Below are 25,914 nucleotides of genomic sequence, written 5' to 3'. Positions count from 1 at the left end.
CAGTGGCAGGGGCCAGGGGCCGTGGGTTGGGGCAAGGGGGGGCACAGGGAGGGCAGCGCTTCCTATGCACAAGCTGCACCAGCGCCTCGACTTCCTGAGCATCTGCGGCTCACGGGACGGGCAGGCCTCACGGCTTTCCCAGTGAAGGCCTTTTGCTTCCTTTCTGCCGAGACGAAAGTATAATAAACCACCTACATTTTGCAACGGGGCTAAACTGAAACCGCCTGGTTTGGGGGGTTTCTCTTCTCCCTCTCTCCTCGTGTGCACACACATGTATGCACGCAAATACACCCTAAAGAGTGCAGCGTAGCGGTGTTTTTCTCAGTGTCAGTATATAATTTTGAGAAGAGACAGTCCAGTTCCTATGTTATTTTTCACAGGATTCTCAGTTTGAAATCTTTTGTAATTCTCTTTACCAGACCATTTAGACATTTATTCTCTCCTCAGTGCACAACACAGCTCAAGCTTTAATCAGAGAGGCAACCGCTGCCTCCATGAGAGAAGTAATGACTCTAAATTATTTTGCTCTCAATGGCTTCTGAAGACATTTGAGTGGTTTGCATCCCAGCTTTTTCTGAGTGTGGATGAAAAGCCAACACTTTCGGAGTCTTTGATATCGCAGACTGCAAAGCATCCTCCGCATGACCACAGGGGCTCAGAAAGGGACAGAAATGGCACTGGAGTGTCTCCATTCCCTGTGATTTGAGGGAGCTCAGAGAGGGGATCACAGAAGGTGGAGGTGGGCTGCCTTTTGCTGCTCAGGCTCTCGACATGGGGGTGTTTCACCTTGCCCTGGGCAGCAGCTGGCAGTGGTACCCCAGCTGGAGATGGGGAAAACCTCACTGCTTTCCATCAGGTGCTCTCTCCTGGCACGTAAAGCCTGGTTTGGAGCTTATTTAAGGAGAAATTTGAGGGACAGGTTTTATCTGTGAAACCTTAAGTGATGTGGTCCCTGGGCACCAGCGCCTGCCTTGCTCCTTGTAGGACACCACGGCCAGCCCAGGCACTCCTGTTGGGAGCCATGTGTTTCACAGGGAAGGTGTCAGCAGGTGGCATCTCCAATAGTCCCTGGCACTTGCTCATCACGCTAAACTGCCCCAGCCTGAATTTGTGGCTCTCAGCCCCTGCCCTTCTGGGGAGAGAGGAGAGCCTAGAAGGCGGGGGGGGGGGGTTGTTTTTAGGCATGGGCATTTGTCCAAGTGTATAATGCCAGGGTTTAGTGTGTTAGGATACCTACATGTATAAAAAGGCATTTTATTTTAATGTATTTTAATACATACCTAAATGCTTCCAGCTTCTAAGATTCCTCTGAAGACTAATTTAAAACTTCTTTTGCATTGTACATGAAGACCATCACACTGTTCCACAGAAGGGAACATACTCATGATGACATCATGATAAGCTGTCTCTTGGTGTGTCTCTTTATTAATTTTTGGTAAGACCTTTTCTAATAATACACATTAGTTCAAAAAACTAGTATCCTGTATCTGGAGCTTGAAAATTAAGAAAGCATTCAAAGACAATGTATTGGGTTTGTGTGGCAAGGTTTTGGTAGCGGGGGGGCTACAGGGGTGGCTTCTGTGAGAAGCTTGCCCTGTGTCCAATAAAGTTAATGCCAGCGGGTTCCAAGACTATTTGCCTCTGAGGGCTTCAGAATGGTCCCAAGAAACAGTTCTCAGAGAAGAGAAACCAGCAGTTTGTATTTTCTTACATTTTAAGTAATTTTAAAATTTGAGGATGTTAAAAATTTAAGGGATAAACTCTTTGACTCAGATCCGTTAAAACTGTGTGTAGAAAATCTATTTTTTTTTAATTTTTTCCCTGTATAATCAAATAAAGATTGTGCAGCCATAATTCAGGCTGTGTTTTTGTCTTGTAATAAAATGTTATTTTTTCCACAACACCCTAGCATTAAAAACATATACCAAAAGTATTGCTTAAATTCCAGCCAATTTAGATTGTTTGATCTTTTTTATTCCCAAGTTTCATTCTCAGCCAAGAAAGTTAGATTTCTGTGTTCTAGCAGATTATTACTATCGTCTAAAATTATTTGCACTGAATGAAAACATATAGGAAATGCAGATAGCTTGTGGGCTTTACAGATCGCCACAGAGGAAATTCCTTCAACATACAATCTGTCTGTCCAGCTGTAACTTGCTATGTGTTGAAATCTTTATATGCTAAGCATATGGTAAATGGTTTAAGTCTCCCTTAATGCCTTTAAGATAGCACATCTTTGAAGGCATGACTTTAAAATGTTCCTTTGCTTGGGAGACCTACCAATGCACAGCAGCACTCTTTCGCTGGGCACATTGAGACGACGGTCACTGAGTCTCCGTCTTTACCAGCAAATGAATTGGGAAGGGGGACAGGCTCAAGCCCTGTGTTAGCATGGTTTACAAGCTGCAGGGAAAGCCCTGTAGCCCCAGCAGAGACCTTTTTATAGAAAACCTCAAAAGCTGAGCAGAGCTGGTGTTTACGTACCAAAAGTGTGACTTTTCAAAGGAAAAAAGACACTCAGAAAGTTTCCGGTGCTGAAGAGCAAGTTTTCCTTGCTGAGGCATTTGTGCCAGCACATACACTGCCGTGTTGTGTATTAAAAGGTTTTCCAGCTCACCTCAACATGAACCTGACTGCTGAATTTTCTAGCTGGGGATCAGCTTTCCAAAAACTCTAACTACCCTGTGCATCTCTTCATGTGATAGCGTTGCGATGTTACAAGAAATCTCATCTGAAGAGCATAGCGTAATCCTCCACCATAAATTACGTTAGTCAGTCTTCCTGAAAGCTGAATTGCCAAGGGCAAAACACCACCTCTCTGTGTCTGTTGAACTGGGGTAATAATAATACTTACCTATATCACAAGGGTGCATTTAGGATTAATTACCCCTCCTCATGCCAAGGATTAATTTATCCCATGGTGTTTGGTACTGCCACCCATTAGTGGTAATTTGTATAACTAATTATTGTGAGGCCTGCCTGCCAATCTTTTCACACACACACACACACACACACACGCACATACTCTACGTTAACTTCTTTCTAGTAGACTTTCTGGCACTAGCAGAAGTTTTGGGCAGATCTTTCCCAGCTAGGTCTTGCTCATGTCTTCTTTTAAAGAAGTTTATCTGTAAAGCAATCTTGACTGATGAGTCCCCAAGCAGTCTGGGCTATTTGTCCATAAGGTGCAAGTATTTTCTGCTGACTTTTTAGGATATGCTTTCAAGCATCTTTTCTAAAAGGAAGGAGAGTAGGACTCGGAGAGATCCTGCCCCAAAACTGGGCTGCAAATCTCTCTTCCAGCTGGTAGCATTAGATTATAGCATGCAGCTCAACAAGAAGACTGTACAGCTCAGTCACGTCAGGCCTGAGGTAACAATCACTTCCCAAAATTAATTGGAAACCTAGTTTGCATTTCTAGAAGTCATTTACAAACTGAAACTGTTAATGATTAAAGGATTCACCTCCCATAACTTCAGCAGTTTAAATGCCGGCTTTGTAGGCTTGAGTGATTCATCCCGTCACAGGGTAAGCATCCAAGACAGGTGAAAGAGTCTCACTGTCGGCTGCAGAAATAAACCGGGGGGGGAACTTGGCCAGGATACCTAACTTTCAGACAGTCAAAATTAACTGAAATTAATCCCCCTTTAAGATGCTTTTGAAGATGGGAATTAGTTTGTAAAGTCACAACAGCCCAGAACATCAAAGGTCAGCGAGCACCTCCTTGGGCTCTTTTCCCAGTTCTGAAAATGTTCTCTCTGCATCACATGAAACTCTGGTGCTCGGTGAAAAATGCCTGCCTGGTTGTATATCTAAACTTGTGAATACAATGTCCCATATATAGCACAGTGCACTATACTGTTTGCATTCATTAAATCCTTTTCCACTGGAAAATTGACTCTCTGGCTTGGGATATGCATGACACATAGGAAGGATGTCTGTAATCACTTACACAAATGTCCATATCCTTCTGTTCTTCCTGCTCCCTCCTTACTGTCTCTCGTGCTCAACCAAACTGCATCTTGAACTGGGAAATGACAAGCCATGAAGTATTTTCTATCAGTTAGAATTATGTTTGGGTCTCGAGTATCATAAAAGCCAGAAAAAACTGCATTTACTAAAACCTTTTTCTCTGAAAATGTATTAATAATGTATGATCATACTTTGTAGATAATGCAATAATTGCTTGCTTGATTATGTAGCCAAAATAATCATTTTCAGAGATGTTTGATTTTTGCCTGGTGACTACATTCTGTATCATTTTCAGAGCAACAGATGCTCATCTATTTGTTCTTGTTCAAAAAACAGCTCTAAATTGAAAGTGAATTACTGTAAACCTTCCACAGGCGTCTAATTTTACTTTAAAAATACATGCAGCCTAAATGGTCTTACACTCAGGAGGGGAAAATCCACACACAAAGTCCATGTTCAGAGAATTCAGCACACTGCAGTTAGCATCACACCCTGCCAAAATGGACAAATTACGCACCCAGAGAATATACATTCGCACACACACACATGCAAAAACATGTGCTGTCTTTCAAATCTGGTTTTCAAATGTTGATTCTGCTTCTTTGCCCTGGCATGATAGTATTTTATGTAAGATTTTTAAGTACATGCCTATTTCACTAAATAAATAAAAGTAAGTAAGTAAATAAATAAATAAAAGTGAATAAATAAATAAAGGTAAATAAATAAATATAAGTAAATATAAGTAAATAAATAACTAAATAAAAGCTAATAAATATAAGTTGTGATCTTGGCTAGGCTGAAATGTATTTGAAAACTTGTTTGGGTAATGATTTGGAAAGTAATGGACTACGCAAAACCTGACCTCCAAAATGGGACCAATCCAAACATACATCTAGGGATAAAAAAGTACTAAAAAAAAAAAGATAAAAATTTATTATTTTTCCCTAAAGGGAAAAATCCAGCAGTAGAAACAGGACAAAGCAACAGCTGGTTAGCTTATCTGCTTCACTTTTTGGGTTGTTATAAAGATACTCTGCCTAAGGTTTTCAAAAGTCATCACCTTTGAACTGACTGTTTCCACCTACTTCAGTAGCAACATGACCAAGGCTTGGTGAATGCCCCAGTTTACTGCCTTGTCCAGACCAGCTTTCTTTTTAAGTGCGTAGGTGTGTTTTCGCTGCTCGACTTCAAGGGTGAAGCTCTCTGCAGAAGAAGCTTTCCCACCACTGGTCTGATGCCACGCAGCAAGAGCATCAAGGAGAGCACGCTGACAGTGGGCAAAGCCCACCTGGAGAAGACATCCACCCTCATGCTGAGGGCCAGCACGGCCGATATGTCATCTGGGGAAGCTGAGCCTCCCTCTACGGTCGTTGCTGCCCCAAGGAGGAGGCCATCTGGAAATCAGATTGCACCACAGGCCATTGATTTTTTATTGAATTCTGGCAAGTCCTGCTTGGTTTTGCTAGCTACTTGTTTTTAAACAATGGGCAAAAAGTGCTTTTTTTTTTGCGTATAGGTACATCATTTTCTAGTTGTCTTCTCCTTTATTCAAGTGTATTTTCACCATGGCCAGGCCTGAGGTAGGAGGCAATTTAGGGCTTGGAAAGAGATTCGTGACCAGATGTAGCCGGCAGTGTAAATGGGCTCCCTTCTACTCAGCCCCCCTCATTCAGGGTGTTGCAATTAGATGAAGTAATGTCTGAGACTAAAAGAGGGAGAATGACCTTGTTCTAGCACTTTTTTTGTAAATAAGACATCGAAATGAAAACAAGGCAATGTTGCACTGGAGAGGAAAATGCAAGAAAGAAGTGGCCAATCTGGTTAGCAAGAGGCTACTTAAATCTGTTTCTAAATGGGAACTGGGGGTGGAAAAGAAGAAAACACCCCATAAGGTATGGTCTGTCATGGCATGCAGACTAAAGATAAGAGCATCAAAAAGACAATCTGTGCGTGGCAGGTGGAAGATGTCAGTGCTCAGAAATGACCCCGTACATTTCAGGTGGGAGGCGAGGAGGAGCCACTCTCACTCCTGCTCCTGCGGGCATCTCTCCCAGCCTGGCTGCACTGCGGTGCCTCCTCCTTGTGCGGCCTCTGCCTGGTCCTCTGAGACCATGGGAAAGATTTCAATAAAAATGGTAAATCCTAGGAGACAAGCTTAAAAAAAATTAAGAAAAAACAGAGACAATCTGTGCAGTTATTAACCACCTGATTTAAGAGGTGATTTTTGCAGTCATTATCTACCTGATTTCAAATCTTAGAATATAAAGAAATATACTTAAAAAAATTCCTTAAGTGATCTGCCTCTAGTCACAGCCACAGGTTGCTGTTCCCTAAACAACAGGTAAATGTAGGTTAGGAAACGAAGTGGGAGGCAAAAGCTATGATAGTTCTTGATTTCACCATACAGCACCAAATCCTACCTGCTAAAGGACCAGATGCTAGTTTGTTTTGTGTCTAAGCATGTATTGAAACCTTCTTTAAACAAAATGTAATGGGAACTACCTCTGTTTCAATAAGGCCCTTAATGGAACGGCAGAGGCATCAGTATTAGGCCTGTTTTTATTTAATATATTTCATTATTCATGATCTAGAATTCTACAAAGGAGACAATTAATTACAGTTGCAGAAAAAAACAAAACTGGAAGGTACATTACTATGCTGCTGCCAGTAGTTAAAGTCAACTGTTTCTTTGCCTGGAAGATTTTTTTCCTTCCAGCCAAAATTAGCAGTGCAATTACCCCAAATTGCTCTGTCTCCTTGTCCTTGGATCAACTCCTTCAGGTGTGGAGCTGGGTGCCATTGACCCTAAGGGGTGCCTCCCAAGGGGGTTGTATGTCTGATGGCGATGCCTGTGTCAGGCTGCCTCAGGAGCTGTGTGATTGTGCTTCGAAATTGCTTGTTCAGACTGCACAGACAAAATAGTACAGAATCTGTGCCTCCCGAGCCCTCAGCACATCTAGCCTATCTACTTTTATCCTTTCTATATACTTCTTCCCACATACTTCTGGGGCAGACATGGAGGAGAAGGGAAGCAGATGCGCAAGGGCTACAGGTGGGCGCTGGAAAGCACTGGTGGGGATGTAATGAAGAAGATGCTTTGGCAGGAGCCATCCTAGTAACAGTGAGCATCCTCAGAGGCAACCACTTAGTTTAGCAAGTTGCACCTGCAGGCAGCTGGTAAAACAGTTCTCTTGACTGACTTCTCAAAAATAATCACATCTTTTTTCATGACAAAAGGCCTCTGGACAGCAGGATGAAAAATGCTGCACAAAGGCTAGGTGGAAGAATAATGCGAATTCTGAAATATTTCTTCTTCTTTTAAAGTCTCCACCGTAAGTCTGTCATGCATAGTCATGTCATAATATGCATAATATGCATAAGTCATAACACATAGACTTATAGCTGGCTGTCATAGCAGCCCTGTACAGCCCACTTTCTACACTTGGGTTAAAATGCTAAAATCTATTGCAAAAGGATTATATTGAGTGTGTCTGCTTGGAAGTGATAGACTTCCTGAAGCTGTACTGATGTTCAGGAACGGTCTTTTCAAGTTCAGCATATACTTAGCCAGGAGAGGGGATTTGGACATTATCAGGCAAAATGAACCGTATTCATATGGTGTTTATAAAATACATTTGGTTGTTATTTCCCACTGCAGCAGATGGTACCCAAAATAAGAAATGACCTGGAGCCTCATTACCAACTGCATAAAGTCTGCACAAAACTGCTCAGGGAAGTAGGAGAATATTTGAATCGTTTTCTTTTGAAGAAGGCTTTGCTTACTTTCGGTCTCTTAGAAAAGAAAGTTCGTGGAAGATATTCATCACAAATATCCACCATGACACTGGGCAGGACGGAAAGTTAGGAGAAATATCCAGCCTCATGCTGGCGGGTACAAACCGTCAGTCACTGCCTTGGGTTAAGAAGACACATCCCCACCATAAGGCAGCTGTTCCCGAGGCGCATGTGATGGGCGACTTGTTTCCAACCTCCCCCGAAGCAGCTGATGGGGCTGTTGCCCAAGACTGCAGCACTAAATGCCAGCATTCATTTTCCAGGGAAACGGCTGGAACCTCAGACGTTGCTAGATAAGTGTCCTGGTGTCATACGATGTGACCATCCCTCCTTCCCAGCCACGAGGGCTCTTGAGGGATGCAGATAAGGGTAGTTATCCAAAGATCCAACATTTGAGAGGGTGCCCATCTCTAACACTTCCCTATTTTCAGTATCATGCGCTGTAGATTGCTGGAGTTAGCAGCCAAATGCACAATCTCCCATTTCCATTAGTTTCTGCCGCTGTCATGAGTTACAGAGGCCAAGGAGGACCACGAAGCACAGGACTGTTGCGGTGCCAAGCCCAGTGCAAAGAGCAGTAGGATGCAGCCAGGGAAAGAGCCTGAGCCCTTGCAGCAGCTCTTGAATCTGAAGCTCCTAGTGACCATCTGCAGCTATGTTTGCCCGTATAAATGTCGAGCGCAGCCTTGCCTGATTTTGCTTTATTTACTCTTGCTGGTTGACCTTTCACAGTGACCACCCTGAAGGATGGCGGCTGCTGTTGGCAGGGGCTGAGCCAGCAGCACCCAGGGCGCGGGAGCACTAACTTTCTCCCAGATGCTGGGAAAGCCTTTCCCCTTACCTCTGAGTTTGCTCCCCCTCCCATGGTCGCTGTAACCTGTCTATATAGATGATAAGCTTTGAGGCTGCATCTCCCCATGTTTTGGGTCTTCGTGGGGTGTCTGACACCACAGACCCCGTTCTCAGTATGGCTCTTACAACTCAGCCTTATTGCGGGCCTCCTTCACTCCTGCAAACCGCTGCTGTGTTGGCTTCCCCTTCCACGTGAGTTTACAAAAAGTCTGCCCCCGCCTCCCCACTGGGTGGGAATGACCTTCAGCTACACTGCATTTCGCGGGAGGCAAAACTGCCCCAGTACTGGCTGCTTGTCTGGCTGGCCAGCTGTCCGCTCCTCGCAGAGGATCCCTGCTGCCCTCTCGGGGAGGTTCAGCCCAGCCCAGCCCAGCCTAGGCCAGTGAGTCGGCTCCGATGTCACAAAGTTTGGCTTTCCTCCCTCCTCTTCTTCCCACTTCTTGATGCGTTGCCCGATTTCATATTTTGATACAAATTTGAGCCTAGACAAATGTGTGCCAGTGTGTAATTCAAGTTTAATCTGCCACCAGAAAAATTACTCTTTTTAATTTAAAATAACCATTTATCTGATGGTCGAGCTCTTTAGTAGTTGTAACTGGAGAAAGAGCCATCCCAGAGAATAATAACGCTTCAGCGTAGGAAAGCTGGTTTTAGCCTGTTTTCTAAAACTTCCACTGAGCCCCAGAGGCTGTTTTTTTGTCACGGAGGAGAAACAAAACAGTTTTTGTTCAAGTTCCTTGTGCAAAGGAGCAGAGACGTTTCCGTCTCCAGCTGATATGTTGTAGATCAGCTTTAACCATATTTGCAGGTATCGCTGTGGTTAGGCTTGTACGTAACCACAGATTACAATTTGGGTGCCAAACAATCTAGATAGATAGCTCGTCATATGACTGTAACGATCTCACAGCGCAGTGCAAGTGGGGTCCACAGTTTTCTGTGCCATCTTCTTTGCTTTCGCACTGGCCGCATGGAAGTATAAAACTGCAACCTTTTCGTATCTATTCTGCCATTGGAAGGAGAAGGCTTGGGTGGGCAAGCAAGGTGCGCTGATACTCATCCATGGTCTTAATTTGTGCACATCCGTGCACTCGGGTGAAGATTTAGGCTCTGCTCCAGAGAGGCTTTCGGTATCAGAAGAAGAAATCTTGAAAAGACGACGAATCTGCACGCGCGCTCTCTGGGCTGGTGAAACCGGCCGCGTGTTGCGCTACAAGACTTGCAGGCATCAGGCCAGAAAATATCCTTGGCGATACTGTGGTGTTATTTCTGAAGATATTTCTTATGTAATATAAGTGGGTCAAGATATTTCTCATGTAATATAAATGGCTCTTTGGACTGTCCAGATACTAGATGGTAAATGAGGGGATTGAAATTTTTACTTTCCAACTGGTTAACAGGTATTTTCTTCATCATTTGTAATTAAATTACTAACAACGGCCCTGCGCTGTACAATGCAAAATACTTTGACCTTCTATCAGGACCCTCATTTTTTTCTCCCCAACCCTGAACTAAGGGTAATGTGTGAGAAAGCAGGTGTCCTATTTAGTCCTAAATAATTTTCTGCCTTGAAAAATGTGACAAAACATGATTCTCCTTCAGCCTTCCCCCTCCCTCCCCCCCTTCCCTTCAGGAACTGATGTTTTAAATGCTCTTTGCTTGGAATACATGACAAGAGCAGGTCCAAACCACCGTCACATGGTCATTCGCACAGGCGTTGCTCGGGGCAGAGCCGACAGCACCGGTCTGATCCCGAGGAGGTAGATCCATCTATTACTTGCAATTAGAAAAAGTGCCGGGGTGGTGATCGGCACACATGACCGTCACACGGCTTTGGGATCCTACGTAATTGCAACAATAGTTTACGAAGATGATTAAAAGGAGATTTGTTCCTAAAGCTGTTTAAAGAGGAGGCCAGAGGGGCTTGTGCCAAACTGCACCGCCTGCCTCAGCAGCGTGTTTGCCTGCAGGACAGTGCTTTCTGCATCTGCCCTACGCTAACAAACACACACGCACCGGCAACCCAAGGAAGGAGCTGGAGCCTCCCCGCTGCTAGAGAGAGGCCTTGAGCAGTTTGCCTAAAAAACAGGATCTTCCCCAATGTTGTACTGATAGGCCTTCATAGAAAAATAAAAAATATTGAACACAGCAAGACCCGAGGCTGGTGAGGTGACTTTATTAAGGAGCAATAAAAAATATTAAAAATAAAAAAAATTGCTGTAAGGAAGCAGGTAATATGCTTCCTGCTGGGATTAACTGGCAGAGTAACAGAGGCCACCTGAGAGGCAAATCCTCTGGGTTAACTCCTACCGCTCCTAGAAAAATTCCTGTCCCCCGTCAAGCTGGCTGGTTAGCCCATGGCGAGCGCTGCTGGGGATGATGGTGAAGTGAAACCCGAACAACTGCTGCCATTCAAAGGAGCCTGAGAAATCCTAGGAAGTCTCTAATGAGCTGACAGTCAATGGCGGGAGGGGACGCAGAAAGGTGCCAGTCAGCCGTGTCCTCTGGGCTGCTGCTGGAACTACTTCCCTGTAACCCAGGGCTGTGCTTCTGCGCGGCAGCTCCCCATCGCCAGGCTGAGGCACTCCCCAGTAATGCCCCAGGCCTCTGAAATCTCCAGTGGCTTAACAATGAGCTTTTGAAAAGTAATTATGATCCTGGGATTCCATTAATTTCCTTGGGGAATTTTTATTGGTACTGCTCATATTTGTATACTTTCTCCATGCCCCCAAATGCCAGAAGCTCTAAAAGAAAAGAATAAAACTTCCAAAATGAGTTATATAACTGATTGTAGTGAAGCGATTTGATTTTATCCTACTTAATTAGTTTCTTCAAGATAGTTCAAAGGATGCTGACAAACATGCTCTACAAACATTTATTTATATTATTAAAAGAGAAGGTATTCTAAAAGATACTTAATCCCCCCCCCCCCCCCTTTAGTGTCTTAGTTCTCTCAGATTGAACAGCTAAAATGTATTACACCAGTAATTTCCCCCCCTTCCCTCAAAACAAAGCCACTTGCAAACACCGGGATGACTGAGGACACCTTTGAAGGCCTGAGTTATGAAGGGATAAAGCCAATGTTTCTTCCTCCGCTGCTGCCTGGCTTGGCCACGTGCTGGTACCCAGCATGAGAGGCTCATTGCACTTAGCGATGCAGCAGCTCAAGGCTCTCCTCAGGCAGGCAAGGGGCTGTGCACCTGCTTACTGCTTTTGGTGGAGCAATTGCCATTTTTGATCTGTTGGTTCTAGTCCAAGGAGAAGTCTTTCCTTTGGTGCTTTGATTCAGAGATATCCTGTCTACCAGAGTGAGTTGAAACCCAAAACATGTTGGACAAGAACTCTGGAAATTTGCAAATAATACTAATTTCTGGAACAACATGACTAGCTAATGTTTGGTCCCAGCAAAAGAAGAAAAACGCAAATTTTTTTTGCATTTTTGAATGAAAAATGACTGAACGGAAAAATACATAAACTTTTTCATCTCATAAATGGGCTTGAATTGTTTTGCTATTTTAACTTAAAAGAGGAAATGCCAAAAACAGCATTTGGGAGGTTGCTACTGCCCTTTTTAAATTTTCTTTTAATGCACGGAATGGCCTGGAGGCACGAGGAATGTCTTTCACTCCTTTCATCCCCAGCCCACTAGGCAGCGAGACCCTGGTCAGCTGCCCTGCTCAGCAGCCCTCCTCCCACCCTGAGCAGGCAAGTCAAATGTCACATGTCATTTCAGTCACCAAAACTGAGTGCTCAGATGTGCCACTAAGCCAACTTCTTTTTTGATGACCACACCAACCCCCCCCCCAACTACATTTAAGAGCAAGGCCTCCTGCCCAGTAATGATACTTAGACCAGCCAAAAGCACGTGCAGTATAATTCACAGAAGAAGTGCAGCCAGCCACTGGTGCTGGTACTTCTCAAAATGCACATATTTGGGAGAAGTCAAAGATTATTTTTCACTTTCTGCAGCTAGAGAAAGTACTGGGGTAATTTGCACTACACACTGATGTGTATTGATCTATAGGGGAAGCTACACGCTGTGCCTTCCCACGTGGCGACCTGATGGTTGGATAGCGTTAAACCTGCCACGTGAACCCCTTATCTGATGCTGCTGACATTGCTTATCGAGGAGCGCAGGCTCAAAGCCGAACAGGCCCTTCAGGATCAGCTGGTGTCTACTGCCTGTCACAACCTAGCTAAAATGATTTCCAGGGCATGAACAGAGAAATCAAGTCACTGGAGCTGGTAAATCATCTCTGCTGCCTGGTTGGCAGCTGGCAGATAATCGTTATTACCAAAAAGAGTGACCGGTAATCAATTTATGAAATATGGATGATCTTTCAGAGAACATAGCCTCAGAGCAATTTTTGGACATAAACTAATTAGTTACGGAGTAATCTTTTAAGAAATTACTGCTCAGGAAACATGGCAATTGAAGGTCATCTGTAACCATTATTCATAGTTACAGAAGTTTCTGGAAACCACAAGAGAACTGCAGAGTAGGTTTTCATATTTTTGTTATAGCTTCAGTTCTAAACCAGGGGCTAAAAGGGCTATGCAACAGCTCCTTTGCTATTTTAACTGCTCCTTGTCTTCTGTTGAGACTCAGACCTCCCCACAGGACAAGTAGGAAGTTTCCTAATCCACTTACAGGAAGAGGGAAACATTTCACTCTCTCGGTTTCAGCCTACAACGCAGTAGAATTAAGCATGCTGTTGTCCAACCTCTCCGGTGATCGCTGTGAACATTTCAGTCCAGGGTGGTGACTTGGCCAGGCACATCGTGTCTCCATTTACAGACAACCTCCCCAAAGACCTATACAGCATACAGATGTGAAGGAGAACCAGAAACAAAAAAATCTGGTGGTGGTGATGCATATGATACTGGTCACTAACTCCATGTATACTGTTGTGTTTCCACGATCTTTCTTCTTTTCTCCCACAGAACCTACAAATATTTTCTTCTCTAGCTAGTGAAGAGAACAGAGGAAGAATCATTCTATAGTGTTCAGTACAAGGAGGGGATTTTCTTTTCTACTTCTGGCCAAGTGAATGTTACAGCTGAGATTCTCCAAAGTGCCCTTGCTGATTGCAGAATCACAGAAGAGTTGAGGTTGGAAGGCACCTCTGGAGGTCATCTGGTCCAACCCTCCTGCTCAAGCTGGGCCACCTAGAGCCAATTGCCCAGGACCGTGTCCAGATGGTTTTTTAGTATCTTCAAGGATAGAGACTCCACAACCTCTCTGGGCAACCTGTGCCAGTGCTCAGTCACCCTCACAGTAAAAACACAGTGTTTCTGGGTGTTCAGAGGGAACCTCCTGTGTTTCGGTTTGTGCCCATTGACTCTGCTCCTGTCACTCGGCACCACTGAAAAAAGCCTGGCTCTGTCCCCTTTGCACCCTCCCTCCAGATATTTGGTCCATGATGGTCCATGGTCCCGATGGTCCATGCTGGTAACATGGTGCTGGTTTCTCTTTATATCTGGGTACAATTATGCTTTGAAGGACAGCTAAAATACATATTAAATGCCTTCCTGATGTGCTTTTCCATGTAAGCTATAGCTTAGAACTGGCACAAGAAAATAATTCAGGGGGAAATGGTCCGTATGACCACGAACAGGAATGGAGGCGGTAATCATTGCGAGCCTTGCAATAAGAAAATAGGAGAAAGTTTTTTTCAGGAAGCAGAGATGCTGTATTCTAGGTTGCTTCAGAAGGGGAAACATTTCAGGAAAATAAAATTAATGACGTGCTAACCAAATAAATCCATAAAATAGCTCCTTTGGCTATGCTAAATTAGAATTCACGAATTATTTGTACCAATTCAGATACTGGGATGCCTCAGTATGAAGTCTACTTTGCTTGAATGGGGGCGTGGACATGACAGGAGAAAAAATGGTTCAAAATCAGCCACATCTTGGTATCTTCTGAAGCATTATCAGAAAACAATGACAATACCAATTGTGGCAAAGCTTGCACCTCCTGCCTCCTGACAAAATTAGTTTTAAATTTCCTTAATTAGTTTTAACAAACAGAGCCACGATCTGGGTGGAAGCAAAAAAGAAAAAAAAAAAAAGGAAGCTGTTTAAAAAGGAAACTCTGAAGGAGGGGAGCTCTTCAAGGAGGTCTGTTGACAGAACAGAAATGTTTAAGGACCAAAACAGTCGAGGTCTGCCTCTCATATGAGTTAGTAGGGGGTTTTGGTAGGATAGTTCTAGAAACTTTTGCTTATATGCTCTGTACCTACTATTAAACAATGCACCAACCATGCTGGTGCAAAGCTTTATGCAGCAGAGGAACAAGTGTGAGCAGGCAAGTCACAGATTTCAAACCTGGAGTAATTAAAGCAGAGGGTCTCCCACTAAGATGCAGGCTACCTGCTCAGCAAGGGAAGCATTATGTTTTCTCTTTATGACCCTCCCAACGCAAGCAGCACTAGACATCTCATGCTGCCTCCTCTGCAGTGCTGCATTCGGCCAGCCCAGTAGGAGCTCTCGTGCTAGCGTGCAGGAGGGGACAAGAGCGTGTGCTCGTACACGTGTTTGAGCAAAGGGGGAATATTCAGCATCGCTGCAGCCTTTGAGTGGCTCCAACTGCCTCTGCAACCATACCCTTAATAACACTGAGATATTTTTCTTCAGTTTTAAATACTATTCACGACATATAGACTGTATCAACAGTCTACAGGATCAATCTTCTAGTTGCGATTTTTTCCAGAATAAAGCTGCATCGAAGGTTCCCAGTATGTCCCATATACTCACAGGTAAAGAACTTTCATAACAAATAAACATTAAGGTTTTCTGGCACACATTTGTGAAAATGTTTCAGACTGCCATACTTGACCTCTGTGTGGCCAGATGCAGATTTTGCTTCAACCCATGAATTTATTAAGACTTCCATGAAAATATTCCATCTTAACATAGTACACATCGGTAGCATTTGAATACATATTTACAGATTTATTTGAACTTTTCTGAACTGCAATTCTACAACCGAGCAACATATCCATAAGTGTTTCATAAACTTTCAAACACTTACATATTTATACATATAGTTTTTGCATATATATATATAAAAAAATATTTTTGAGACTCAAGGACTGAGAATAGTCAAAAGGACGTTATTGCTACATTTCCTTATTTACAAAAACAATGCATAAACCCATTCAAAACAGCAAGCCATCGCAAAATAAGTTTCAAAAATCCCCAAATTATAAAAATATAAATTTCAAGAACGAAAAAACCCAAACCTCTTTCAGCTAAGTGTCTGTAAAGTACCGAGACATCTATAATTATAACAATTAGTTTGTCTACAGTTGCTCTGAAAGCCAACACGTTACAAAAGAGCTTTTATAGCATTAAACTGAAAATGCTCAACAACAAGTATGCATAAGAGTGCCTTCAAATAACTGGCTAACTTTGGAAAGGTGCAACAGCCTAAGTAAGTTCAGTGCAAATGGCTAATTTTCGACTTAACTCTGAAAGACAGATTCCTGTAACAATAAACCAAATGCACAGTCATAGAAGGAACATGGTATTCAACATAACCCAAAATATACTATCAGTGTGTGTATTTACAATTACCTTGCATTTGGGCAGTTAGTTACACATTTAAATTGCATGTAAACTCAACTAAAATCCTGGTAAAGTATAAGTTACAGAGTGCTTAAGTGCATTGTAAATAAATAGGTACTCAACTAGTACTCTGCCTGACAAATGCTTCTCTCAATGCCTTTACTAATTTCTAGGGGACAGAAACAAAGGAAGAAAAGAACTAGCAGTGTTTCCGATGGGAAGAAAAGGGGCTAGAAGATACTTGAGCACAACCCTGGGCTCAACAGATACTGATCCCAAAGCCTCACATCTGTCAAACAAGACTGAAGGGATTCTTTCTTTTATCCCATTTATAAATTCAGCGCTTCCCAGTTAGGCTCTTCTTCATTATCTCTGGACTACTATAGAAAGATGAAACAGCTCAGGGTGGGGGAAAATAGCCCTTTCCAGTTAGCACTATCCAAGCCTGCCTGTGGGAAAGATTCACCTGGGTAGGACAAGATAAACAAAGGGCCCCCAGGAGAGAATTTTTTGCCTCTGTCTTGCTTAGATAAGATGACTCGTTAAACGGCCTCTCCTCCAGACACAGAGTTTACTGGAAGCAGCCCTCCTCCTCTATTTTGACCAACTTGGCAGGGCCCACCTATCTTTGGTGAACACTTTTGGACACGACTATTAGCAAAACAAGCATCGAAGCCCTCAGGCTCCCAAGGCAGGGGGGCGTAGGAGCGGTTCGGGCTCCGTGGTGTGGTAAGACCCAGTGACGGGCAGCTCCGTCCCTGGCGGGGAACGGGCCAGTGGGAAGTAGTGCATATACCCATGGAAACCTCGCGACCAGTCTGCAAGGCTGACAGTGCAGGTGGGAAATAAAGATGAAGATCCATGCTCTTCTCCCCTCCTCTGGTTCAAACCCCAGAGCTCCCGGGAGGGTTTGCTGCTGTGCAGACCAACTTTGGAAGGGTCTTGGTCCCTTCACCTGTCTTGCCCAGGTACATACAGCACCCTTGCTGGCCTCCAACCTATGATACTTGCCTGGGAAAGCTTCTCAGGCTTGGCTGGACGTGGAAAGGGGTTTGCAGAGCCATGAGCTTCATATTTGTTTATTTCTTAAGTTCAGCAAAACAAGATTAACTACAAAATGACTGTACGCCTTCCAGGCACAGATCCACAGAAGGATCACTGCAGATTTGGCTTGATCTGCAGTCATCTCGTTCCACACCCTGGCTCAGGATTTCTTTTGTTGGTTGTTTTTTTTTCCTTCAGATCTGGCTCTCTACTGCAAATACACACAATACAGCAAAATATATACAGCTTCAGTTAACATTGCAATGATGCCTGTAACCGTGCTCAGCAGATTAAGTTTATGTGTAACAGTGTGTGGTAAAGGACAGTATTACAACAACGTTTCAGCTACACAGTGGTAGTAGTGAGTAAAAGTAAGAGAAATTATTTAAGTCATCCCTCTCTCACCCCCTGCACAATAAAAACAGCTAATACATCTGGGCTCCTCTTCTTCCAGATGCCACTCAAACTTCTTCGCGTACCAGGAGAGGCTGAGTAGATGAAGCACTGCTACCCACCGAGTTAATCCTCACCGAGTGATCTGGAGCGTTTCCTTGACTGGAAGGTGGAGTTGAGAAGTTTGCATAAACCTGCAGAAGCCAAAAACCAGTGTCAATACTCTGCAGACCACTCCCTTCACACATACTTGGAGAGCTGTCCTTTCCTAGCCTTTTCCCACTGTGTACTACACACTGCTGTGGAAGGGTTCCAGCTCAGGTGTTTCTTTGCAAATCTGAAGAGAGTTTCAAAAGGTCTTGGGCTTAACTGCTCTTTTAAAGAAACAAGAACCTCAATCTCAGTTATTAACAACACCACAGCTTCCAATTGCATGCCAAATTTCAACTGAGCTTGAAAAAATGCAGCTCAGGTTATTACTAAACCCCGCCCAGAAACCTCACTAATACTTCCTTTGCACTCTTGCTTTCGTTTTAGTAATGCCTCCACCTGCCAAAAATACGCCACAGGATGAAATCGAACACCAGCAGCTTTCAGTTTCCTCTTTTCTCAAATTGTCAGGAAGCCATGTACTCTGTGCCCAAACAAGGCATCCAGAAGGTAAAAGGAAGCTTTATTTTTAAACCAGGTTTTAAACTCACTTTTTAAAATCCCAGTAACACACAATGTTATTGTGAGAGAAAATCCAAGTTTCTGACGTGCCTCCAATTTTTCTTTGGACTGTTTTGTCCAGTTAACCCCTCAGAAAAAGCTTTTACTAGAGAATGGTCGAAAGAGCAGTGAATACAGTTTGTCACGACATACCTCCAAGGTTATATAAATAGAGCTAGGGGAAGCAAGCGAGAAGAGGCCAAAGAGCAGCAAAAGCTCAACCCCTTCGTCCAGAAAGCTCTTCTAATAAAAGCTAAATATACTTCACTTCTGAGATGTTTCCCAGATTAATAAAATATTTCATAGTTTAAGATAAGATGAATTTACTCAGTACCATTGCATTTTGTAACATCAAAATTGTTGTGCCAGGTCTGTTTTGAGTGAGAAACATCAACCATGCAAAGAGCCTTCTCCAGCTGGTATGTTTTGGGTATGGGCTTAGACAGCTACTGTCTAATGGCACAACTAAGCAGAAGTGAGTAGCCCAGACATCATTCCTACCACCCAAACTGACAGTGCAAAGCTACATAAATAATACTGGAAAATTAATGAAGTGCCTGGGCTCTTTGTTCCTCACAGCTCTAGTCTAACATCTTGCTTGAAACTGCTTTGACTCCAAAAAACTGATGATTCATAACTTACCCGGGGGGCATTATCTGAAAGCTGCTGCTCTATCAGCTGTACAATTTGTTTAAATGTGGGTCTCTGTAAAGGATCAGCATCCCAGCAACTCTTCATTATGTCATACCTGCAAAGATACTGAAATTAAGTACCGCTGATGAGGAAATCCTTAGAGCTCTTATCTCACCTCCATTATTATTTGAAAGAAAACCATGACCCAGTCCCACAGTTTACCTTCTTTAAATGACTTTTAAGAATAGAAATAGTGCTGCTAACACCTGTGCCTGTGACAACAAAGCACTCAACGCTAATGGGAGTCTCTGGACACAGTTTTCTTTGACAGCTTGCTAAGTGCTGCCATTTACAAAACAGTGAATTAGGGATGGCTCATACAGAAGATCGGTAGCCAGTCCTCTTGCTGTCAGGAAGTACAGCACAAATGCAGATGCTGTACAGTCTGGTGATACATCTCACTGACTGCTTTATCTGAATTAAAAATGTTTAATTATGTTCTGTGATCCGTCAATAATTTATTGACAGGGAGCAGATGCCACAACAAAGTGATCAGATGGTACAAGGCATGAGTGTATTTCATTGCTTGGAACAACACAGACATGTATTCCGCTTGTTAGAGTACATGAATTATTTAAAATGTGAAAAGAACTTAAAAAAAAGACAATGGGGCAGTGCAATGAGCCTTCATGCAAGAATGGAAGCTTCCCTTCCTTTGCATCATTGCTGATGTTTGGTGATTAGAGGTGCTGGTTGCTCACTTACATTTCAGGCGGTGCACACTCAGGGCTGAACATCCTGTATCCCTCCTTGATCATTTTATAGAACTTGGAGTCCACGGGCATCCCTGGATATGGGCTGCTTCCTGTTGAGAGAGCATGTGAGCAACATGATTTCTGCATCTGTAGTAAAACCAAGATGAAAGTACAGATCTTGAAGGAGCTTACCTAAAGAAAAAAGCTCCCAAAGCAATATCCCATAAGACCAGACGTCACTCTCAAAGGTGTAGACGCAATTGAAAATACTTTCAGGTGCCATCCACTTCACAGGAAGACGAGCCTTTCCAGGGAAAAGGGAAGAAATTAAGACAATGGACATAAGGCATACAAAATTTACACGATAAAATTAACCTTTTCTACTTCTTATGTAGAAGTACTACTACTTAAATCAAGAAATAGACGTATCCAACCAAAAATAGAAATCTCAGCATTTTAGAGTCTCCAAGTGCTGCATGGTTACTGATCCATTTTTCTGTGGGTCTACCAAACTCGTGCAGTTCCTTGCACTCTCATTTTCTGTATACTGTGTGATTCCTTCTGTCTTGTTTACAAGGGATGGCAGGAAGTCAGAGCAAAATAATATATATGACCATGGCATGGTTCCTTATGCAAACATGCAAATCTACTTCCGTGGACTGGCTACCATAGGCACACAGATGAGATTCACATTGTCAAGATGCTTCAAGGCTTTAATCAACAGTTAGGACATCTGCTTTAGCTCCTCAGTATCAGAAAAAAAAAAAAAAATCACATGAAAGAAATATATATTGACATATATATTTTGGGTGGGAGCGTTGATCTGCTTGAGGGAAGGAAGGCTCTACAGAGGGATCTGGACAGGCTGGGTCAATGGGCTGAGGCCAATTGCATGAGGTTCAAGAAGGCTAAGTGCTGGGTCCTGCACTTGGGTCACAACAACCCCATGCAACGCTACAGGCTTGGGGAAGAGTGGCTGGAAAGCTGCCTGGTGGAAAAGGACCTGGGGGTGTTGGTCGACAGCCAGCTGAATATGAGCCGGCAGTGTGCCTGGGTGGCCAAGAAGGCCAGTAGTATCCTGGCTTGTATCAGAAATAGTGTGGCTAGCAGGACTAGGGAAGTGATTGTCCCCCTGTACTCGGCACTGGTGAGGCCGCACCTCAAATACTGTGTTCAGTTTTGGGCCCCTCACTACAAGACAGACATTGAGGTGCTGGAGCGTGTCCAAAGAAGGGCAACGAAGCTGATGAAGGGTCTAGAGCACAACTCCTATGAGGAGTGGCTGAGGGAACTGGGGTTGTTTAGCCTGGAAAAAAGGAGGCTCAGGGGAGACCTTATTGCTCTCTACAACTACCTGAGAGGAGGTTGTAGTGAGGTGGGGGTCGGTCTCTTCTCCCAAGTAACAAGCGACAGGACAAGAGGAAATGGCCTCAAGTTGCACCAGGGGAGGTTTAGATTGGTTATTAGGAAAAATTTCTTCACCGAAAGGGTTGTCAAGCATTGGAACAGGCTGCCCAGGGAAGTGGTTGAGTCATCATCCCTGGAGGTATTTAAAAGATGTGTAGATGTGGTGCTTAGGGACATGGTTTAGTGGTAGACTTGGCAGTGCTAGGTTAATGGCTGGACTTGATGATCTTAAAAGTCTTTTCCAACCTAAACGATTCTATGATTCTGTGATTTTTTGTAAGTTTGTGTGCGGACAGACATCCCTCGGGAATGCTAACTGGAGCAGAGGAAAGGGCACAGAAGGCCTCTGGATATGCTTCTACCTTCCTGTTCCTGCTTTGCCCTTTCCTTGTCTGACTGTAGGAGCCAGTCAGGCTTCTGTCCTAAGCATTTGCTCTGCTGTAGGAGAAACCAGACCTCTTCCTTTTAAGTGGGCTTGCAACGATGTGTCCAAAGATATATTTCAACTGTGCTATAGAGAAGAGCCTTGATGCCTTGCAAGGAAAGGAGACCCAACAGAAAAGGAGGTAAATGGAAAGGAAAAGAAATGAGGGGGAGGAAAGGCAGCATTTGCCCTGGGCTGGCTCACCAGACAGGCAACCAGAGTTGTTTATTTCCTGAACAACACAGACAGCACACACTCTTCCTGGCCAAGCCCCCAGGTGCCGTCAGCAGCACTGCCTCCCAGCAGTGTCCATGCCTAGTGATGCCCCAGCGCTCCTGATCTGCTTTAAGATCAGGCCAGATGCAACTAGCTGCCTCCTGCAGCCACTGCTTCCTCTCTCCCCAGGCAGCTGCATGCTATCCTCCTCTGACCCTTTCAGGCTACGCAAAATCCTATTCTCAGGCAACTCAGGAAACTTAAAGGGTAGCCTAAACAAGTAAAACTTAATTACTTACTGCCCACTTCCCTCCTAAGCTGCTGGTCTGCACGTCCCACTCCTAGGAGCCTTGACTGATCAAGCAGCTCCTGACCTGACCCTAAGCCTGAAAGCAGCTTTCTTACACCAAATGCCACTCAATATATTGTTCCCCAACCTCAACTTCTAGGCACCCAGTGGCTGGTATCGACATTGTTTTTGAAAACAACCAATAAACCCGTCTCTCCCATAGCCTAAAATAGGAATGCTGTAGGTACCTGGGACATCAGGGACTGCTGGGTGACAGCAGAGCAGCAGAGATATCTCAGATACCTGAGGTGCCATGGACTGACTGAGGTTAAACGAGCGTGGCAAACCACTCTGGTGAGAAATGCTCAGGTGTGAGATTTTCTCTCTTCGCCTGTTTGCCCAAAGCCAGGATGGGTAAGCTTCAGTTCGTGTGTTGCCAAGTCCCTATAACTAACGACCAGCCCCTGACCATGGAGCACTCAGCTGGGCTGGGGAGGAGGGGTGTCTTGTTGAACATGGATCTTCTCTCCTTTGAAAAATGGTGTAAGTGAAAGCATGTGTACTCTGAAGGTAGTGGCTGGCTGCACGTAACTGACACAAACTTAAAACACTAATCCAGGCAGCGCAAATCAGTTTGAGATGCAAAATACCTATACTTCATAGCACACTTCTCCAGCTTAACCACAGACAAGCTCAATTTTCTTTTGTAGTAGGGCTCCTTTTACTGCACTAGCACTTTAAAGGGGACTTCCAGTGCTGCCAAGGTAATCTGCATCACTTCAAAGTGTCTTTGTACCCCTCCAGAGGTCTAGTAGGTACTAGTGTGATTGGTACTCTTCTACATGGGAAGTTTTAAACTTTTCTCATCAAAATATAGTGTCTTGTTCTGACCTTGTTACAGGGTTTGAACTATAGCTGCAAGTTAAAGCTGTATTTGTTACACATACAAGGTTAAAATCTGCATATGGAATCAGAGAAAACCAAGGCTTTTTTGCCTCCCGCTATGCCCTAATCAATAAATTTACACTTGAGAAGCCAGTTTCCATTGTCTGAGTGATGCCTTATAGCAAAGAACAGGATGCAAACCCCTGATTATTTAGATATTTTGGATTGGGCTACCAGAATATTCCAATGGCAAAACTTGCAATTACTCACAGAGCTGTAACTTTTAGTACGTTCAGATATAACAGAGAGACTGGGTGTTATATTGGTGCAGCAAAAACATCTCCTCCGCTACAACATACATTCAGATACCAGCACGTTTTTCTCCAGTGTAATAACATGTATATACCAAGGGTTTTTATCAGCACACACACCTACATCGGGAATCACCCCTCCTAATGTTCCTGACCAGCACAGATATATATCACAATTGGGAAATCTAGGTTTCTGCCTAACTAAGAAAGACTTTTCTTTCCAAGTCAAGACAACAGGAACTCCCCTAACTTAAAACAGGTGGATAAAATATCATATATACTTACATTTCCTTTGACCACATAATTTGAGTCATTCCTTATATCTCTTGCCAGGCCAAAGTCACAGATTTTTGTTATTCGACCATGAGTGAGAAGAATATTTCTTGCAGCCAGATCCCTATGAATGCACTAAATAACAAACAGACAAACAAACAAAGCTATTTTATAATATCCTTAACAGGCTGTTGCTTGGTTACATGTTTACTTAGCTATATAACTTACTGCATTATGCATTTTATGGCAAGCTGAAAGTCATAATGAAGCCATGTGTTAATAAGCTTACTCAGACGATTAAACATTCTGGTTTAGTATCTTTACTATCATGACATTGATCCACATGGTTGAGGTTGTCTATGCATTTATTTTAGAAAAGACCACTTGCAGTCACTTTGAATTTTCTAGTGTTTCATGTTTGCAGCTAAAGTTTAATGTACTTTTTCTCTGACTTTTTATCAAAAAATCACTGGCTTGTTTCCTAACACAGGACACATAAGGGGAAAATGTGGTTTGTTTCTAAAATAATTCCATCCTTTTATTAAGTAGCTATTGTGGCTGAGGGGAAAGTGCTGAAAAGCTGAAAATAGGGAAAATTATGGTAACAACTTCAAAGCACACAAGTCAGGAAACTGAATCCCATTTCAAAACTCCTCCTTTGGAAGACTTGAATTATTAAGTACCTAGGAGAGTTTTATAAGCAGGCCTAAGTATTTGAAGATACTGGAAATTTTCACATGCCAGTATCTTTCAATGAATAGTTATGCGTTTGGTGACTTAGCTAGCTTATACTCCAGTTTTCATTTGAAAAGCATGCATGTGTTTGTAACTGCAGCTCCAGAAGGGTGCCTGCGTTTCCCAGCGGTCACATTTTCTTTGTATGCAACTGTGGAGCCCACGTGCATTTGTTAGAGAATGGAGGTAGTTCTCTAACAGAGTGATCTCTTTTTCCATCTGGAAAGGAAAGCGTTAAGCTCCCACTTTACTGATGGTATATAGTACGCAGGCCACAGCTTTCCAAAAAATAGCTGAAGATGGTTCAATTTTTCTCTTCTTTTTTTTCCTTGAAATACAAAACTTTTATGAGTTCCCTACAAAAAATGACTTAAAATATCAAGTATTATGCAAATCAAACTCAGAAAATGATAACTGCAGGTTGCATAAGCAACTTAATCCCTGTCCCTTTTGCATGCTCACATGAGGAACTATTTTTAATGACAATTACTGTCTCAGGGGACTCTCTTTCACCTCCAAATCCAACATATTCTTCACTTTGCATATGAAAATTACTGCACTGAAGCAGTAAAGTGAAGGAATGGCCAAGCATCCAGCATGTCTCTGCCTTGTTCCTCCAGAATCAGTGCAGTTGCATTGAATAAAGACTTTGTCCATTGGAGGAAGCCCTGTCTTGTGTCTTGTGATTAAGGCACCGTGTGCTTAATAAGGGAATTATCCCCCCAGGACAGGCTTCTATCCCGACTCCTGCACAGAGGCACTTTTATGCCTCTGAGCCTTGATACACAAGTTGCAGAAGAGCAGCTGGGTACTCTGCACTGCTGGTCTGTGTGGATCCTCTTTCCCCGAGGGCATGAGGCAATGTGAAGCATCTTATCCATCAGCCCACACTACTCTGCCATTTACTAGCTGGAGCTAAAAGTGTGTATGTACACAATGACCGAAGGGGACCAAGCACAGTAATGTGTTGGCGCAGTGCAACTTAATTCTGTGATAAAGCCGTTAATTCTGCACTGCCAAAGTGATATTGCACGTTACTTCCCAGACTCACAGTGAGGTGGTGTTACATTCATTATTGCCTTTGCTACCCAATGCCACGGTGTCTGTATCAATGGAAAGACTATAAAGAAAACAGTCACCAGGAATGGTGCATAGGGAATCCTGGGGCTATTCTGGAAGAAAATAGGAAGAAACAAAGAATATGTGTGCTAAGCACTGGATGTCCTGAATAGTGAAGGATGCAGGAGCCTGGTGAAAACCATTAAAATCTGTAATATAATGTGTTTGCCTGTCAGGCCTGTTTTGAAGCTGTTGATAGATGAAAAATAAACTAAAGGGTTTGGAAGGAGGAACAGTGGAGAAAAAAAACAAGTGCAAGTTTTATTGTGGACTTCCTTTGGAGCAGAATTAGTGCCACATTTCCCACTACTAACACAGGATCCCAGGATTGCCTTGTTTTCCTTAAATTGCATAAGTTTGGTTTTGTGCTTTATCCAAGGTGCATCTGTACTATCCTGTGTCTACATTAGTTACAATGTTTACATGTTGAATGGCATTTTTCCAACAAAATGTAAAAACAACCATAGGAAGATCATAATTATGCTGTGCTTAAGACTTCTTTATAAATCTCTTTCTATTATGCAATACCTC

General features: G+C 43.4%; 1 protein-coding gene across 1 annotated transcript in view; it reads right to left on the bottom strand.

Annotated features, from left to right (window-relative positions):
- Positions 1–15,502: 15,502 nt before the first annotated feature.
- KIT (KIT proto-oncogene, receptor tyrosine kinase) overlaps positions 15,503–25,914 on the bottom strand; it is a 57,708-nt gene continuing 47,296 nt past the window's right edge. Inside the window, exons 17-21 of the mRNA XM_050896333.1 lie at positions 23,542–23,664; positions 19,917–20,028; positions 19,735–19,834; positions 18,979–19,084; positions 15,503–17,819 (exon numbers count right to left, since the gene is read on the bottom strand). Of these exons, the coding sequence (XP_050752290.1) occupies positions 17,694–17,819; positions 18,979–19,084; positions 19,735–19,834; positions 19,917–20,028; positions 23,542–23,664 (567 nt within the window). The 3' untranslated portion in view covers positions 15,503–17,693. The remainder of the gene's footprint in view (positions 17,820–18,978; positions 19,085–19,734; positions 19,835–19,916; positions 20,029–23,541; positions 23,665–25,914) is intronic.

The sequence above is a fragment of the Gymnogyps californianus genome, chromosome 4 (genome assembly GCF_018139145.2).
Source record: "Gymnogyps californianus isolate 813 chromosome 4, ASM1813914v2, whole genome shotgun sequence".
Classification (NCBI taxonomy): Eukaryota; Metazoa; Chordata; class Aves; order Accipitriformes; family Cathartidae; genus Gymnogyps; species Gymnogyps californianus.
Note: the sequence above shows the minus strand (reverse complement) of the source record. Positions and strands in the feature narration are given on the sequence as shown.